Genomic DNA, 13,272 nt, shown 5'->3' on the forward strand with positions numbered 1-13,272 from the left:
GTACTCGTACTCGGTCTTAAAAAAGTGGTATCGGTGCATCCCTAGTTAAGATGCATGCTGTCTGTCTGACTTTAATTTTTTTCTGTCCATTACATTGCAAATGAGTCTGTGTCATTACACATTGAATCAGTTGTTCTGCAATTTAGTTTTTCTTTTTTATAACAGCCTAAGAATTATAGACCTTACACTTCCACAAGTTTCTTTACATCTCCTGCCAGGAATCGGTGTTCATCTTAATTTATATACAAAAGTGGCAATTAATGGTAACAGGTAAGAGCAGCATTTTACGTTTTTATATTAACTAAAAACATCTTATGATTTTAAACATTAGTTTAATCAGTAAGTGGGGCAGATATTATAATTAATACGGATATTAAAATAGTAATAATTATAAGGATAGCCAGAAATGAGAATAGAAAGAGAACACTACAGTGTACCATTACAGTGTTACATTTGTGCTCAGTGGAAAGGTACCCCCTTACATTGGGAGTTAGTGTAGTGTTCCCTTTCACTGGTGGTCAGTGAATAAGTGCCCCCTTACATTGGGGGTCACTGTAGTGGCTTCTTACATTGGTGATCAGTGAAGAAGTGCCCCCTTATTTTTTAGTTTAGTGGGAAAAAGATTCCCCTTACATTTGTAGTCAATGTAGTGAGCTCCTACAATGGGGGTCAGTGGAGAAAAGTCCCCTTAAATGTTAGAATAGGGAAAACAGTGTCCCCTTACTTTGGTGGTCTCTTACAATAATGCTCAATAAAGTACTCCCTCACATTTTCACTCAGTAGGAGAAAGATCTACTTATATTTGTGGTCAGCTGAAAAATGCCTCCTACATTGGTGGTTATTGAGAAAAAAGCTCCATACATTGGTGATCTGTGTTTTTAAAAAAATGCCCCGTTATCTCAGTGGTGGGTGGAACAAGGGCCACCTTACACTGGGGGTTAATGTGAAAAGGAAGGTCCCCATTAGTTAATGAGAGAGTGTTCTTTTTTACTGGAGGTCATTGCAAACAATAACCTGTTATATTGGTGGTCAGTTGAAAGAGTGCCTCCTTTAATTGGCGTTACGTAACAAGAATACCCCCTTACCACCTTAAAGATGTACCCCCTTACAGATATCTAACAAACAAATGGGTGTCAGTAGTTACTTACTGGAGCTGACACTGGTCCCACACTGCTGGTTCTGCCCCCTAATGACAGCACCAAAACTATGCAGACCCTATTGGATAGAAGATCAATCCAAATGATACTCAGAAGTACCCCTTTTTTTGCTTGGACCTGGCGCAGGCTGCTCCAAGCATCTCACCATTGGTATGCCACCGAGTAGGAAGTTTTTCACAGATGTCTGTGCTGTTATTACTTACATCTCCAGTTTCTAGCAAGTATTTTAAATGTAATAAATCATACAATTTATTGTTTTTTTTATCTTTGTGGTACAAATTAGACAGCATACTGAAGTGTTGATGGATTGGTAGGAAAATGTGGATTTAATAGCTGGAATATGCAATTAAATTTTAAATAGTGGTGATCTGCACAGGATTATATCTTTAGGTTAATGTACAGTATATAGTTATTGCTTTATTGTGGAGCTACCCTAGGACTTAAAGGGATCCCTTGCATTACAAATACTGATTGCCAGAGAATTTATCAGACTTTCCTCCAAAATGATTCAACTTTTGTGTATGGACATGTGCCTTGAAGGTTCTTAGGCCTGCTGGATAAATCACCTTCCAAACATGAACCCCTGCAAAATCAAAATGGAGCACTTGAGGGTGACTATAAACTTGTGTAACTTGAAGTTCTCCTGCTCGCTCAGCTCCACTTCCATGGACTCCCTGTCCAGTCAAGATTACAAGGGACAGAACAGTCTCCAGCAACTATCATTCAACTAGCATGGACAAGTGAGGAAGGAGTAGAGGGGAACAGGAAGGAGGGAAGTGGCTTGCCTTGCTGTGTCTGTGGGTTAGTGGAGACTTGGCAGCAGGGCCGTAGGAAGGGCGAGGCGAGTGAGGCACTCGCCTCGGGTGCAGGCTGGGTGGGGGCGCAGCAATGCTGAGATAAAAAATTTCATCTTCAGCCAATCGGCTTGCGCGTATAAACCCACGCGTCAAGATGTGAAGGCCATTCGGTTATTACGCGGGAGCCAATTGGCTGACAATGCAGTCCTTCATCTGCCCGCGCTCAGCTCACACACTACATGCAAAGTTCCATGCCTGACAGCTTTGCTTTGCTCTGCACGGCTTCGCATGTAGTGTGTCACAGGCTTAAAGGAGAACTATGAGGTGAGTGTTTTTCACTAAAGCCTCATAATCTGAGCCGACCTGTGACCATGAAACTGTCACAGGTCGGCTCAGTAGATCGGGAAGTGAGCGAACACATACCAGCGCTCGCTCACTTCTTGATATATCCCTGCAGAGAACCGTAACTGTCACTCACGGCACTCTGCAGGGATTCCCCCCCTCTTCCCACTCTAATCCGCCAGCGCTGACTGGCGGAACGGACCGGGGAGGGGGCGGGGCACAGCTGGCTCTGCCTCTATATAGGAGCCAGCTGTTAATCACGCAGCTGGGTGGATCCAGACAGAATTGTCAGGATCCACTTCGGCTGCGGCGTCTCTGTATACCGCGAGCTGTAACTCGCGGTATACAGAGCTTTGGGTCACGGGAGAACGCTAGTTTGCGTTCTCCCGCGACCCTTAGGGCTAGTTCACACCAAGCGCGGAGCAGATCCAGAGCAGAGCAGGTGCAGACCGGATCAAAACTGCGTCCAATGTATTCCTATGGTATTTTGAGCTCCAGTTCACATTGCAGCGTGCAGATCCAGAGCAGGTAAAAAAACTGCAGCAGGCCCTATTTAACCTGCTCTGGATCTGCAAACGCATCAAAAACACATTAAAACGCATGCAAATGCCTGAAACGCACTGAAAGCCCATGTTAAACTAAAAAAAATGCACACCAAATGCAGAGCAGATCCGGTCAGGTTTCTGCACACGCACGCTAGTCTTTTAGATGCGTTTTTGACGCGTCTATGGTTTACATTTTTTTTTTAACATGGGCTTTCAGTGCGTTCCAGGCATTTGCATGCGTTTTTAATGTGTTTTTGATGCGTTTGCAGATCCAGAGCAGGTAAAAAAGGCCTGCTGCAGTTTTTTTACCTGCTCTGGATCTGCACGCTGCGATGTGAACTGGAGCTCAAAATACCATAGGAATACATTGGACGCAGTTTTGATCCGGTCTGCACCTGCTCTGCTCAGCACCTGCTCCACGCTTGGTGTGAACAAGCCCTTAGGAGAACTATAGGGAAAAGCCCTGACCCCATAGTTCTCCTTTAATACTACGCCCCATATCAACCACTGTGGGAAGGAGCTGTGGAGCATCAGCCTTCTGGGAGCTGTAGTCCCAGGGGCAGGGGTGTGGAATTCCCATCGCCCAACGCCTGGGACATGCAGTTTCGGGCGCCGGGGTGAGTAGTTTTTTTGTACATTTAGCTCTGCTCTGGACAAGCAGAGCTAAATGTACAGTGGGGAGCCGCCGCTCGTTTAGTACAAGTGATCTGATCAGATCACTTGTATGAAAGGAGCAGCGGTGATCGTGTCCAGGGGCCCACCCTGCCGTGGTTTTCGGGGTCCCCTGCTCCTCTGGGGGACCTGTGACCACGGCACATGAGCTCACAGTAGAGCAGTGGTTCTCAACCTTTATAGGGCCGGGACCCCTTGGTAACATTTGCCAAGTTGTGGTGACCCCCCAATGGTAAAATTTAGGGATGGCGCGGCTGCTGCAGCGACATCTGGCGGGAGAACTGACACTGCTGCGCTATCATTAATTCCTTGTTATTTATTTTGTTTCTTCAAAAAAACATCGGGCAGGGGGGGCACAATTTTCTGTTCTTGCCTCGGGCGCAAAATAGGCTAGCTACAGCTCTGCTTGGCAGTGCCACCCGTGGTCACTACGAGCACCCAAACGCATTACATTGGGGATATCCGGTAAGGAGTGCAGCAAGACACATCTTCATTGTGTGTTTGTGGAGACACACACACTTACTAGTGCACACACATGGATGGCTCTATAGGACCCTGCAAGGGAAAGGTACCACCGTAAAACAGGATATCAGGCCCAGTGCTTAGGGGACCAGCTTATCTGCAGGAAACTAAAACCTTTAAACATCAAGGAGCAGCATCCATTGTAAGTGATTTAATCAGCATTTGACATAGATTAAAACATTTTGACTTTAATATTTCTTTAAGCCATTTTAGGACCAAGTCCTCTTCGGCTTTGTTGGCAGGAAAATTTGACAGACACTTATTGACAAAGGAGTGGTCTGAGGAATAAGAACCTGTGTAAGTTACCCAGGATGTTGAAGAGAGCAGATATCCAAGCAAAAAAAACTAAGACCAAAGCACCAACAAGTTAGGGCATGTGTAGATAGTCCCATGCCACAGTTTCAAAGGCTTTGAAAATATCAAGAGACAGGAGAAAGCTGGGAGTAATTCGTATCTGCATAAGTGACTTTGTGGATGTTATCACTTGCCTGGTGTGATGGAATGGTGTGATGGAATGATCCGAATCTCATTCCTATGGATCAGAGATGGAAGAAACTCAATGAGGCGGGTCCCCAGATAGCAAGAAATTGTGCTGCAAGGTTGAAAATGACTTGCTAAACTATTGCAGACTTGCCAAACTTCACAATTTTGTTGCACAATTACAGCAAGTCTGCATTGCAAGTCTCCAGACCAGCGAGCTTGCAGAGCTCTTGCTAAGACCTGCAGGACTCTTCAAAAAGTGTCAACTAGAACTTGTGCTGCAAGTGTTCTGCAAGTCTACAACTTGCCAGGAATATGTGCAGCAAGTTAACAAAATTACAATTTAACCCTGACACAAGTTTGTGGTAAGTTATCCTTGCTATCTGGGTCACTATTATTTATGCCAGTAATTTGATGTTGGTATGCAACAAGGATATTGCGTACCAATTTGAAGTGTTGGTGGCATCTTTATTGGGCTTCCGAAGTATTGTGATCTGTGCAGAGGAAAGAGGTATGTAGACTATTCCCGCTCTTCAAAAAATGAATAGATAACCAAAGTGAGGGTCAAGTAAGTACCTATGTTTCTTGTAATATAGCTTAGTGGATCCATCATGAGGCTTCATTATTTTAAGAAGTTTTTATGGCCAAAATGCCTTCCAAAAGGGTGCTATCTGCATTTAAGTAGGACCCATGTGCTTCAGAGATTTCAGGGAAGAGGATATTTTTTAAAATCTTGTCCCCAGGAAGGCATTTAGGGGTGTGGATTCAGCATAGATTTGGGCAAAGTGATCACAAAAGTATTTGTCTATTTCTGGCATATTTGCTGTCAATATACTGTCAGGCTACAATTAAGTGTGTGGGTGGGCTACAACACCCAGGCTTCCGGGTGTAGTGAAGGCGTTAAGTGACAATATAGTGGGGCACATTATATATGAGGGGGCTTGTTGAATAGGAGCAGGAAGGGGGAAGAGGTAACAAGGAAGGTAAGGATAAGAGAGAAGGTATAAAAGGAACGGAGGGATGATGAGGTAAGGAGAGCACTGCGAATGGATAACGGAGGAGGTAGCAGGGGAGTGAGGAAGGGAAGTGGGGAGTAAGAGAAGCTAAAATCAGGGTGGGGAAGGCTTCAGGTATAAGGTCCAGTAGTTAGTTGGGACACAAGGAGAATGAAACCTGATGTACACTATATTGCCAAAAGTATTAGGACGCCTGCCTTTTTACACGCACATGAACTTTAAAGGCATCCCAATCTTAGTGTGTAGAGTTCAATATTGAGTTCGCCCACCATTTGCAGCTATAACAGCTTCAACTCTTCTGAGACGGCGTCCACAAGGTTTAGGAGTGTGTCTATGGGAATGTTTGACTATTCTTCCAGAAGCGCATTTGTGAGGTCTGGTACTGATGTTGGATGAGAAGGCCTGGCTAACAGTCTGCAATCTAATTCATCCCAAAGGTGTTCTGTCGGGTTGAGGTACGACCCTGTGCGGGCCAGTCAAGTTCCTCCACCCCAAATTCGTTCATCCATGTCTTTATGGACCTTGCTTTGTGCACTGGTGCTCAGTCATGTTGGAACAGGACGTGATCATCACCAAACTGTTTCCAAAAATTTGGGAGCATGAAATTGTCCAAAATGTCTTGGCATGCTGTTGTTCCCAGTTGCTTCCATTTTGTTATAATAACACTAACAGGTGACCGTGGAATATTTAGTAGCAAGGAAATTTCACTGATGGACTTGTTGCACAGGTGGCAACCTATCACGGTACCACGCTTGAATTCACTGAGCTCCTGAGAGCGAAGATGGTGCCATGTGAGTGGGCCTTGCCAGAGTTTACATCAGACAAAAAGTTTTCTTTAACTCTTGGCGCCAATGGCTGCCAGCTGAACGATCCACTTGCTGTTGCATACTCAACGTTTTCAACAGTTTACCACAGTTTTTCACACAGACTTGAAGGGCTGCTCATCCAAGGTTTTGGGGCTTCCACCACGAACATAGAAAACAAAGGGGAACAGAGCACCATCTCCGTGTGTAAAATCGTTTATTGTTCTGTACTGCCTCTTGCTCTGTTTTCCTTAAACAGTGAGCATTAGAGAATTGATCTCCTGCCTGATGGTACCCACATAGTTCTGGCACCAACACCACTTGGCAGAGTCAGCAGCATGGGGCTATTTGAGCTTCCCTCTTGTTTCTCAGGTAAGTAAACACTCACACCAAAGATCACGTTAGCTGTCTATAATGGGAAAATTCTTTCCACTGACCACCAATATAAGCAGCATTTTCCCACTGTCCACCAATATAAGGGGAGAACTACAGTGACAACCATTGTAATGGTCATCTTTCTCACTGAATACCAGTGCAACTAGGCATTCTTTCTGTTGTCCACCTGTGTAAGGGGGCCTTTCTCTTATTTCCCACCAATGTGGTATGGCTAATGTACCTTGAGTTTTAGATTTCATGCATTTCAGCAGGGGTTCCCTGAGACCTGAATTATTTTTTTCCTCCGTGATAAAAAAAACAAGTTAAGAAAGGCTGCGCTAAACCAGCCACATGTATATGACTATTTGAAGCAGCAGAATCTCACAAGAAGTGAGTTTTTTTTAAAGGGATGTTGTTTTTCTGAAATGACAATGAGATTAGGTCATATTACAAATTAAGATGTAAATAGTTTTTAGTTCTGAAATTCTTTTTTTTTAAGCCTGCTAGGATTCCTTGATATCTTGGTTGAAGTAAATATCACAGCAAGAACCAGACTAACACAGGAGACATCAGGAGTTCCCCGTTTAGTTATTGAGGACTGTCACGCGCTTCTGGGTGGTGTAAATATTCGGCTACTTAGGGGGTGAGTGGCAACAATGCTTATTTTTTGTCCTTAAGGTTTGGCATCCCCATGACCATACAAAAAAAAATTATCTCTACCTAGACTCCTATCAGGAATTTTGGATGGACTTGTCAGAAATCTTCTTCAAGGCGTTTTACCGGGACTGGTAAGAATCTGGTCTGGACCACAAACATCTTTTACATGTAGTAAATAGTTTTGTGGGTCAGTGAAGATTTGTTTTTAACTAGTTGGCCTGCATGCTCTAATAAAGGCTAGAGCAAACAAAGGCAAAATATTGACCTGGGGGTCCCATATTGGGATGTAACAAGCTGGCTCCTCAGCTTAGGAAAAAAAAACTCTCTATAATACAACTTATGTAGATGGTCAAAGTTACACTTGTACAAGTACTTTAGTCACCAGTCCTCCCCTCCAACAATAATTTCTTATTAAAATTCATGATAACATAACATTTTTCAGTTACCCCCTGCTCAGATATACAGTACTTTTAGTTAGAGTCCCATGAGTTACAGGTGCAGGATTGAATTTCGCAAAAAGTTTTAATAATTTTATTTTGAGAGAAATAGCAAGGCTCTTTGATGTATTCCATGACATAGAAGAGGAAAGAAAACCTCTTTTTTTATTATGTCACAAATTTAATAACATTTTCAAATTGAGGAGGGTTCTCTCGGTTTTAGAACACCAAGAGTTTTAATGTGAATGGGAAGGTAGGGGGGGGGGGGGGGGGGGGGGAATGGGAAAGACAGGGCCAGATTTCATCGGGTAAATACTTACATGTTAAACCCTCTCTTGTGTAGACATCCATAAGGTCTGAGACTGCCACCATCTTGTATGCAATGTCAAAAGCTCCAGCAGACTGGATCTGACACTCTATAGTATTCCACTTCATTCCTCCCTTGGCAGCTATTTAAAAGTTATGTAGGGAGGTGACAGGGGGGAGGGGGGGGGGGGGGGGGGGGGGGGGGGTCAGGGAAATGTGTGGGTAGCCGAACAGGTTTCATGTGTATGAATGGTGGAAATTCAACTTGCAAGACTTGTGTCTTTAGCTTTGGATAGAGTATGAAAGTATTAGAATCATTTTATTGCATCAGGTGTTTCTGCTGGGGAGATTATTTACCTATGTTGTCTGGGTGATCATTGTGATTGAGACAGGAAGTGATAGAAAATGCAAGGTTTAACAGGTCTCTCTTTAACAGTAATAGAGGAAATATTTTGTTCTGGTGACAACTGTTGAAGAATAGATTTTCCCATATTTTATAGAAGTTTTCTCACATCTTGTTCTGTCTCTGGGACAGAAAGTGAAGAGAAATCTTTCCAATAGAACACAGACAGCAAACATATACCTAATATGGATTATAACCATTGACTACAATCTATCAAAAACATTAAATATAAAAATAAATATATCTTGAGTGTGAAATATTTAGTATTGGAAATCTCTGTGAGTTGGCACGTTAGCATAAAATCTAAAAAAGCCATATAATTTAGACAAAAACATGACTGATTTTATTCTACAGCTATGCCCAGTGTTGAACGTTGTGCTAGACTTGACGAATGGCCTTCTACTATCAGTAAACTGTAAGTTAACTAAGTGAAGAAACATATTACTGTAAAATCTAATTATAATGTTGTTGTTGATACGTGACAAATATGGCAGAATGTGAGAGGGTTTATGGGTGGGAAACATTTTAGAGATAGTTTACAAAAGGATCACACAGAACGCATGTATTAAGGAAAAGTGAAGAGGAGATCTGATTAATATGTTTAAATACAATCTGTCACTTTGCCCTCTCAGGGTAAGGATGCAGGGTTCAGGATTGAGCAGCCAATTTTGAGGCCAGTGCACTGTTGCCTGAAGAGAGGGGTAAGACATGTAAACTGTGTAATCTGTGTAATTGCCTTCATCTAAAAGGGGCCTTGCAAATACAAGAGGGATTTTCCATCGGGACATTCCTAGTCTCTAGGATAGATAACATGTATGTCATTTAAAGGGAAATAGGTTGACACTGGATAGTTTAAAAAAAAAAAAGCTTTACCTGAACTTGGTGTAGAAAAGGAGGACAAATGCGGTGGAATACCCAAAATTCACATGGGCCTTAAGTCACTCGGCGGGTCACTGAATCAAGAATCATCATACAAAAATTATTTCAGTTCGCATCAGCTATAAAACAAGTGGTTTGGCACACAGGCAGGGGTGATAGCCTCCATGCCGTGGCTTCTGCCCAGGCACACAGACTTCACTCAACCACCAATCTTTCCCAACAGGGAATGGGCTAAAAGGCCTCTTCTAAAGCTGGCTATTCACCTACAGATAATTTGCAGATTTTCTATGGTCAGATGGAAAAAGTGAAAGAGATTCCTCCATCTACACTGATCAGTGTGGATGGAGTAATCTCCCACCGGTCCAAGCTTCAGTATCTTTCCAAATAAAGGCACTTTTCCAGATCTATCCCCAGGTAGTCTGAGACCTCACCCCAATTTAGTCAAATACGAAAGATCATATAAATTTATTCAGTTCATAAAAATGTTTTTCCATCATCGTAGTTAAAAAATCACAATAAATATGTAAACATGATATCAGATCCCTCATTTCTTCCATATAAATTGATTAAATAACATAATCCATTTCTTGATAATAATCATTAATTGTCAGCAAAAGTCCCGCTCTGCGCATGTGCAGCGGAGAACGAACACGCCCCCGGTCGCAGCTGAGAACAAACACGCGCATGCGCAGTCGGAAGTGACGTGCGGAAATACGCGCCAAGTGGCGCACAGGAAGTGACGTCATAGATAGATTTACTGCCCTATTTAAACCCAGCTCAAACGCCCACTAGTTTCTGGGTTATCTTTCCAGTTTGTGTGTGCTCCGTGCATCCTGTTTTGCCTGATCCTGTATACTCCTGAACTCCCTGGCTTTTGACCTGTTCCTGTTTTGCCGATTATCCTGGTTTGCTGCCTGCCTTATTGACCTCGGACTGTTTCCTGGATATTCTTCTGCCTGCTCCCTTCTGTACCGCATCGGATCTCCTGGCTATTGACCCCGGCTTGTTTGACATCGATTACTGGAAATACACAAAGCACTCGTGCCACTCATTGTCTGCCTGGCCTTTGTCCCCAATATCAAAGGCCACAAGACACGAAGAGCAAGAGGAGCCTCCTCCTACCTTCGGTCTCCATACCAGGTACCTAACATTAATCCATCATTTTGTTACATGTACATAATTATGCCACTCCATTTGTCCCCTACGCGTTTCACAAAATAGCTTCTTCAGGGTTTTTTTTATTCTTGGCAAAAAATCCAGGGATCTGAGGTCATGCAGGGATCCAAAAACTAGGAGGGCAAGGTATAACCCAGTCACTCCCAGAGATGTCGAGTGGCGGAGCCACAGATGCCAATGCGGGTCCCACGGGTTATGTGTATCTTCAAAACTTGTGTGAGGGGATGATCCTCTCCTTAAGATTCAGCTGCTGCTGCTTATTAGGTCCTTTCTCTAATCTCTCCTGTTAACATCTCTTGCTCCTGTGTTTTCCACACTCACAGGAGAGATTAGAGAAAGGACCTAATAAGCAGCAGCGGGTGAATCTTAAGGAGAGGATAATCCCCTCACACAAGTTTTGAAGATACACATAACCTGTTGTGACCCGCATTGGCATCTGTGGCTCTGCCACTCAACATCTCTGGGATGGACTGGGTTATACCTTGCCGTCCTAGTTTTTGGATCCCTGCATGACCTCAGATCCCTGGATTTTTTGCCAAGAATTAAAAAAACCCGGAAGAAGCTATTTTGTGAAACGCGTAGGGGACAAATGGAGTGGCATAATTATGTACATGTAACAGAATGATGGATTAATGATTATTATGAAGAAATGGATTATGTTATTTAATCAATTTATATGCAAGAAATGAGGGATCTCATATCATGTTTACATATTTATTGTGATTTTTTAACTACAATCATGGAAAAACATTTTTATGAACTGAATAAATGTATATGATCTTTTGAAACTTTCTGAGTCCTCTCTTAAGAAAACCCCATCACAACCGTGGTTGTTTATCTAAGCTTCAGTATCTTGCTAGTCGGTCCTGCTGGCCCTAAAAACACCTGAACAATGCCTGCATCCAATAAGATTGTTTATATATGTTGAGAGCCAGCGGGGCCGACTAGCAAGATACTAAAGCTTGGCCCAGTGAGAGATTCCTCCATCCACACAGTTAAGTGTAGATGGAGGAATCTGTTGCACTTTTTCCATCTGACCATAGAAAATCTGTAGATACAGGTGTATGGCCAGTTTTAGAAACGAGAGCTTCCTAAGGACTTCCCTTCTTCAGAGAAGAGAGCTAAAGAAGAAAATGTCGCTGTTTTGTCTGCACTATTGATCACAAGCTTGCCAGGGTTTGACCATAAGACAAAACAGAGAGGGCTTTCTGCACTCACCCTTTACACAACTCTCTGTAGATTTATTGACAAAGTGACAGGTGGGTGGTGTGATACAGACTATCCATGGTAAAATACTCTGCAAGAAAAAAGGAAACCCAACAAAAGTGAAAGCAAAACAAAACACAGCAAGGCTGATAGGGAACACATTCCTACACACACACCCAAGCAATCACATGAACAAGGATGTGGCAATGTTTATTCAAATACAGGCTATGCCTCCTCATTGTTTAAAGATAATAAACTGAGTGAAAGAAAAAGAGGCGCTACCCTCTGTAGTTGCATCCACTATTCTCTTGGCACCCAGAGTCCATGTAATTTTTGCCTAGATCTTGGGCCACATGAACCCTTCTGGAGCAGTTTTTCCTTTATTTTATAAATAGGAAAGTTAGTCCTGCAGTGCTTTACAATAGCCCTGTCAGGATAACAAAAATTACATATGTAAGGTTCTTGTCATAGACAAGCTCTTATCTTCCCGTTGTTCCAGTGCTACAGCATCCATCAGTGTCTTCAGCATTGAACATTTCAGGGAGTGTTCAATGGGTGTGTCTCCTCACCATGTGCTGTGGTTACATCCTACGATCCCTACGTCACTACAGGATTCAGCTTTTAGCGTAGGGGTTGGAGTGTTGAATTCCAAGTAGGCCGATAAAGGCTACGGAGCTGTAACATAGGGGATATAGGAGACATGGACATGGTAACTTTAAGAGCTTTTCTATTGCAGAAGACCTTTCAACTGTGGGGTTTATTTTGTTAGATTGGATGGGTTGCTTTAACCAAAACTTTATTTTTAATAAAGTGACAAAGAGTTAAAACCTCTGTCAGGTATTTTTGTCTGTAACTACATGAGGATACTTGAATTTTCTGTCCCTGCAGTGTCCATAGAAGAAATGGGGGATGGGGTTGTCAACTTTGTCAGGTTCTTCAAACAGAAATTGAGTGGAAATCTCCTTAATAAGTACACATATATCAATAAAAACTTGACAAAGGCCCCAAACATTCTATGCTCTACCTAAAATGTTTTTACTGGAGTTGGGCTTTAATGCTGCAATCCAATAGACTGCCACAAAGAGGAATAAGGACATTTTCTTAAATCAGTAATATTACTCAATATTGATAGTGAAAACTAGAAATATGTTGTATGTAAATAATTTATGATTAATTTTTATTTCTTTCATGCAGCAATTGTTCCTCTTGGCTTAGTTGGCAGTATTCAGTATACAGTATCAAGCCTACCTATAGTAACTGGCCAGTTTATTGAGCTGGATTTGAACGTAAGTTATCACGATTGATGTAAAGTGTTGCCTGTTTACTAATAAACAACTAAACATGTAGATAAGAAATCAACTAACTTAATGTGAACATTTTTAAAGTGTTTGTTAAGTATATTATAGTGATTCTGTCATTATTAAAAAAAAATACATTTTAACTTGCCCGTAAAAAAAAAACCAAACTAATACTTGCCTGTGTTGTATATTTATATGTAC

At 42.4% G+C, this 13,272-nt stretch overlaps 1 protein-coding gene across 1 annotated transcript in view; it reads left to right on the plus strand.

Annotated features, from left to right (window-relative positions):
• LOC108789316 (BPI fold-containing family B member 4-like) overlaps positions 1–13,272 on the plus strand; it is a 44,479-nt gene that overhangs the window by 23,698 nt on the left and 7,509 nt on the right. The window contains exons 5-9 of the mRNA XM_018559288.1: positions 166–270; positions 7,209–7,352; positions 7,434–7,497; positions 8,867–8,927; positions 12,968–13,059. Coding sequence (XP_018414790.1) covers positions 166–270; positions 7,209–7,352; positions 7,434–7,497; positions 8,867–8,927; positions 12,968–13,059 — 466 coding nt within the window. The remainder of the gene's footprint in view (positions 1–165; positions 271–7,208; positions 7,353–7,433; positions 7,498–8,866; positions 8,928–12,967; positions 13,060–13,272) is intronic.

This window comes from Nanorana parkeri, unplaced genomic scaffold, assembly GCF_000935625.1.
Source record: "Nanorana parkeri isolate BGI_ZX_2015 unplaced genomic scaffold, ASM93562v1 scaffold387, whole genome shotgun sequence".
NCBI classification, from domain to species: domain Eukaryota; kingdom Metazoa; phylum Chordata; class Amphibia; order Anura; family Dicroglossidae; genus Nanorana; species Nanorana parkeri.